This window comes from Neophocaena asiaeorientalis, unplaced genomic scaffold (genome assembly GCF_003031525.2).
Source record: "Neophocaena asiaeorientalis asiaeorientalis breed wild unplaced genomic scaffold, Neophocaena_asiaeorientalis_V1.1 scaffold336, whole genome shotgun sequence".
Lineage (NCBI taxonomy): Eukaryota > Metazoa > Chordata > Mammalia > Artiodactyla > Phocoenidae > Neophocaena > Neophocaena asiaeorientalis.
The window spans coordinates 4,329,021-4,334,809 of NW_020174788.1; the positions used below are offsets into that span (position 1 = coordinate 4,329,021).

General features: G+C 45.4%; 1 protein-coding gene across 1 annotated transcript in view; it reads right to left on the reverse strand.

The window, feature by feature from the left end:
- Nucleotides 1-5,789, reverse strand: part of SAP30L (SAP30 like) — a 14,752-nt gene that overhangs the window by 8,738 nt on the left and 225 nt on the right. The window contains exons 2-3 of the mRNA XM_024760162.1: nt 5,646-5,789; nt 1,201-1,323 (exon numbers count right to left, since the gene is read on the reverse strand). Coding sequence (XP_024615930.1) covers nt 1,201-1,323; nt 5,646-5,789 — 267 coding nt within the window. The remainder of the gene's footprint in view (nt 1-1,200; nt 1,324-5,645) is intronic.

Below are 5,789 nucleotides of genomic sequence, written 5' to 3' on the forward strand. Positions count from 1 at the left end.
CTTTTTTTTTTTTTTTTTGTGAAAAGCATTTAGAAAGTAAATACAACCATTTTTTCATAAAATAATAATAAAAATGCTAAAAGCATTAGAAAGATACTGTAAACCAATGCTAGAAAAGGGGACACAGGAAGGGGCAGAGGGAAAGGGCCATATTTTCAAAGGTTTCCTCCACATCTGCAGACAAAGGCCTGCCTACTCTTTCTATTCCTACACAGTCATTTTCACTCTGAGTGCTAACAGGCGGTTGCCTTATGAAATATTCATGCATCAAATATCCAGTGTACATTATAAACGGTTCTTCTTTTGCTGAGTCTTAAGTGAAAACAATTTAGATAGAAAGAAAATTCGATATTCCTCCCTGTAGCCTTGCTTAATAGACACTGGCACCTTGAAGGAAAGGCAGGCTTCTGGTTTGAGAAGCCTAGGGCTCATCATCTAGTGCGACGGTTCTCAGCAGGGGATGATCCTGCCCCCCAGAGGACACCTGCAATGTCTAGAGACACTAGGTGTGCCTGGCACCTAGTGGGTAGAAGCCAGGGATGCTGCTGAACATGCTACGATGCACAGGCCAGCCCCACCACAAAGAATTATCTGCCCCAAATGTCAACAGTGCCAGGGTTGAGAAACCCTGGGCCAGTGTAGCTGACCTTGGAATAGATCTTTGGGAACAAGCCTGGGCCAGTGTAACTGACCTTGGAATAGATCTTTGGGAACAAGCCTGGACCAGGAATCAGAGAGTGATAGAAAATCAGAGCTGGTGTGACCTGACAACTTACACCTTCATTTTGCAGACCAGAAAACAGAGAGGAAATGACTTCCCCCAATCCATATACACTCAGTCTCTAACTTTAAGGGCAAAAACAAAGTTTTTTAAAACTTGACATTGTGGTTGTATTTAGGTATTTCTCAGGGTTTTTTTTGAAGAAAGTCAGCACAGCCTACTGGAAAGGGCACTGGACTGGGGCTCCCAAACTGTGTGTGTGACTCTGAGTGTCTGTAAAATTGTGGGGCAGTCAGACCAGTTGATTTCTAAGCTTTCAGCTCTCAGATTCCATATTACTATGATTCTATTAGTCACTTTTCAAATACACCACAGCAACAAAGAGGAGACTAGAATTGCTTCTTAGGCCAGGCCAGAGGTAAGGATCAGGTTAGAATCCATTCTCCCAGCTTTCTTAAGGTAAAGTTTTGGACCTTTACCTCAGGAATGTCAGTGTCATGCTCAGGAGAATCTCCACCATCGTCACTTGTCTTCCTCTTCCTTTTATTTCGTACACTCTGGATGAAATTTTTGTGGAAATCGCAAATATACAGGTGTCTTACCTGTTGGGAAGCAAATTAAAGTCAGAGTTGCCAATTCCATGGAAACAGCAACAGGTATCTGTCAAATTACGGGGCTTTTCTCCCTTGCGAGGCATTGGAGACACCAAGGAAGAACAAGATGCAAGCCATCATTCCCACAAGTTTCCTACTGAACTGCACAATGAAAACCCCTCAAAGAGAACGCTAATATCACACCGGGCAGTGCGTTATAAACCAAGTCCCCCCTGAATGATAAATACAACAAATGGTATGGATACAGCAAAGGGCAAGGCCCTGCGGCTGAGCTAGCTAGACTGGAGGTCCCTGACCAGAAGGGAGGATTTGCAGGTAGTCAGGAAGCATTCCAGATGGGAAAGGCCATGACTTAAGTTTCAAATGAGGCCGATGGAAGGCGTGAGTGAAGAGGCCCTGAGGAGACCATGTCACTTAGATGGAGGCGACTGCCTATGCAGGAGCATCAGGAGAAAGTTGGGGGTCAGGGGCATGAGAACAGCTTAGACTTTCCTTCAAACAAGACAGGGTCGCCCAAGGTTTTTGAAGCAGGGAGAGACGTGACATTTTCAGACCTGTAGGAGTTAGGAACTTATACCTCGCTGGAATGCACTGCCCCGGGAGCAGGAAAGCAGGAAAGAAGGCACTGTGGTAATGGTAGATGGGACAGCCTATTTTTACATTAACAACAGTTACTATTGTATGATGACAACCCTCTGAAAAACTATTTCTGTGTATCTATTTATAATTCTTGCATCACCACACATCTAATCCACAAAGAGAAGTGGAAAGAGATGCAGAAATTCTCACAAGGTGGAACCACATAAAAGAAGCTGGGGGACTTCCCTGGTGGCGCAGTGGTTAAGAATCCGCCTGCCAATACAGGAGACACAGGTTTGATCCCCGGTCTGGGAAGATCCCACATGCCACGGAGCAACTAAGCCCGTGCACCACAACTACTGAGCCTGTGCTCTAGAGTCCGCGAGCCACAACTACTGAGCCTATGTGCCGCAACTACTGAGCCCGCGTGCTGCAACAACTGAAGCCCGCGCACCTAAAGCCTGTGCTCCGCAACAAGAGAAGCCACCATAATGAGAAGTCCATGCACGGCAACATAGTCCCTGCTCACCGCAACTAGAGAAACCCCGCGCGCAGCAACGAAGACCCAACGCAGCCTAAAATATATAAATACATAAATAAGAAACTTTAAAAAAAAAGAAGCTGGATACAACTGCTGCTTTTCTAATGCAGGCTGGAGGCTTATTATAATAGTAAGTGAAGGCGGCAACAGCAGCTAAGATGTGAAGAACGTGTTCTTATTAAGAATATAACTAGCAGGGTTGAATGGAGGATGACTGTAAATGACTTGGGGTTGGTGACACTGAACCAGATGTTGCGCAAATGTTCTTGAGAGACTTCTGAATTTGAGCTTATTCCTCAAATGCTTAAAGATAAAAGTAAGCTGATAGGAAACCAGCATAATTAATTCAGGCCTTTTCACGGAGAAAATAATGAAAACTGTTTTTTATTCAGATGAATTAGCACTTTCATGTGGTTGGATTAGTGAGTCATGAGTAGTTTTAAGTTTACATTGTGAGGGTGTCTTGCAGACAGCAGGTCATCAATAAATGCTGCTGCATCAACACAGCCACCCCCTTGCATCTAAAAGCAGCTTAGGCCAGTAAAAGCCACATTTACATATGGCAACAAATTGGAATAGCTTTGCCAGATTCAACTCTGTCAAAGGACCTGCGGACACAGCACGTGTCACTGTCCCAAAGAATCTCACCTAGTTGATGTATATATAGACTACTGGATGTGCTTTTATGAGGAAAGAAAGCACACTCACAGCATACCCTACATACCTCACAGGAAGCTGGCCCTCATGTTAGCTAGTTTCACATGTAAGGTCTGAGAGACTAAGCTGTTCCTTAAATTCACAGAGTGACAGACTTGGAAAAAGAACAGGCAGAAGACGTGATTCCTAAAGCTGTGGCTGGGAGATTTCAAGTCAGGACACTAGAATAATGGAATCCTAGATGGAAGACAACTCAGCAATCACCAGTGTAACCCCACTGGCTCCCATCTCATTTTCTATTGGGATAATCTGAAGCCACCTAGAGTGGAGAAATGACCTGGCCAAGGTCATCCAGACCTTCTAACCCCTGGCACATGTCCTTTCCTCCTGCAATGTTTTCCTTACTCTATTCTCCACTTCTACTTTTCTCCAGAAAAAAGCAGATATATGTCAATTGGAGGGATGTTTGAAAGCATGTTATATCTTAATAAATCACAGAACACTGCCAATGTTTACATGAAAGGAGTTAAACTGCACGAGTAGGATTTAAGGTGCTATTATTTAAAAAGGTTCTCTGCTAGACCCCTTTACAAGATAAATAGTCATTATTCCTCCTTAACTGTTTTCAAGTACATATTGGTTTTCAGAAATTTCAGAGCCCAGTGGCCTTTAGGGAACTGGGGGTGGAGAAAGGAGGGTGGTAGAAAAGGCTCTAGTGTTTTTTTTTTCCTGTTTCACTTTCTGCAACAGCTAAAAATTCTTGTAACACAGCAGTTACTTAAAACTGAATTCCTGCCCAAGCCTGTGAGAATGAAATAGAATCCCTTTCAGAAGAAATGACTCCACAACACCACCTTCAAACAAACTGTGAGTGATTCTGCCTTGAAATCCTACTCCTTCAGAAGCATTACCTTTTGGGAACTCTAGTACCAGGCTCAGGCTGCCTCTCTTCTAGACAGCGTGTGTCAAACGGTTAACATAGCCCAACACAGGTTTTCCAGCGGGGTCACCGGAAAAATGGAGCCTCAGTTGCAGCAGCAGAATTGTTCAGATGGTGGGTTTAAAAGAACTGGGAATTTCTTTTTTTTTAGTACTATAAAATATTATTATAAGCTGCTCAAGTAAAGGCTCCCAACAACCTAAACAGAAGGTGGGCAGTGTTTCCATGAGGATGAATTCATTACTGTCTTAGAATTAAGAATTCCATTTCCATACATGTCCTATTCAGGCCACGACAGTGTCTAGCCGACAGTGTTTGCTTAGATGAATTCCTTTCATTCATTTATTCATTCATTGATAGAGATGTGTACTAAGAAAGCCATCAACTCACCCTCAACCACTTAAAAGTAGCATATTTCCATTCAAGAGTTGCAAATATAACTGTTAACTTAAAAAAAATGGGGGTGAGAGTGAAGAGCGTAGAAGGAAGGGCAGGGAAGAATTTTTTTACTTATTAAACACTTAATCAAGGCTTATGCATGGGGCTTGGAAGCAAATCAGACAACGGATTCAAGAAATTAACCGGCCTCTTAGGTGCTGTGTGACTTTGGCACTGTCACTTCCTATCTCTGGGCCTCATTTTCAGTTGTAAAATCAGATATGGAGAAGTGGGTGCCCTTTCAGTTTAACAAGCAATCTCTGATTTCCCCTCAAAGTGGAGAAATTTTGGTCCTAAAAGAGAATGGATGTTAACCACCTAATCTCCTAGCTGGTCTACCTGAATATTAAATACCCCTCTAACTTCCAATTCCTAATCACCAGGCAGACACTTAAGGCTTGCAGCAACAGATGTCAAAACAGACAGTTCTTAACTGGTTGACAATACGCCCATCTTTAGAATAGCTAACTAGAAGTGGTGAAATCACACAGGAAAAGTTTTCTATTCAAATTTAAATTACCCACCTCCACCCTCCTGGGCATTTGTAAAGAAGTTAACCCTATAAAAATGGATTTCTTCCTTTCCGTCACTTCGACTGCCAGAGCCACCTCCCGAGACCAGATCTTGGTCTTATTTCTGCCACATCCTTGAAAATCCCAGGTCCCCACAGCTGCCTGCTGAGCAGCGAGCTCGGTGACCCTCTGCAGAAGCTGAGGCCGCCCCAGACAGGGACGTAACTGCCACCTTTCTTTTTCTGAAGGAATAACACGGATCCGAGAAGGAGGAATAAGTTGGAGAAGACCTGGGTCCCTTCATCACCTCCTCCCTAATACCTGCTCCTCCGTGGGCGAACCAAATGAACCCACCTTCCTGCTCCCATGTCTGCACCAATAAAACGAGCTAAAAACTGGTATCAAATCTTCCCAGACAGGAAGGGTCCTCGGAGTCCCCGCCGCTAACCTCCCGGATTTGGGCAGAGTCCTAGTTAGAGCCCACCAGCGCCGAGCGGCCTTTGCAAGCCCAGCTCCTCAGTTTGCAGATAAAGGGCGGCGAGGCCCAGGGCGGGGAGGGCTCCCGAGTCCCGCCCGCAGCCCGGGGCAGCGGCCCGAGAGCTGCCCGGTGCGGGGGCCCAGCCGGGGGCGGGGGCGGACTCACGCTCTTGTCGATGTCCAGCTTGAGTTTCTTCTGCGAGATGCTCTTCTGCACCCTCTTGCTGAAGGAGGCGTTGCCCGCGGGCCGGACGCAGCGCTCGCCGTCCTCGATGAGGCAGCAGCTCTGGCCGTAGCCCGGGGCGGCGGC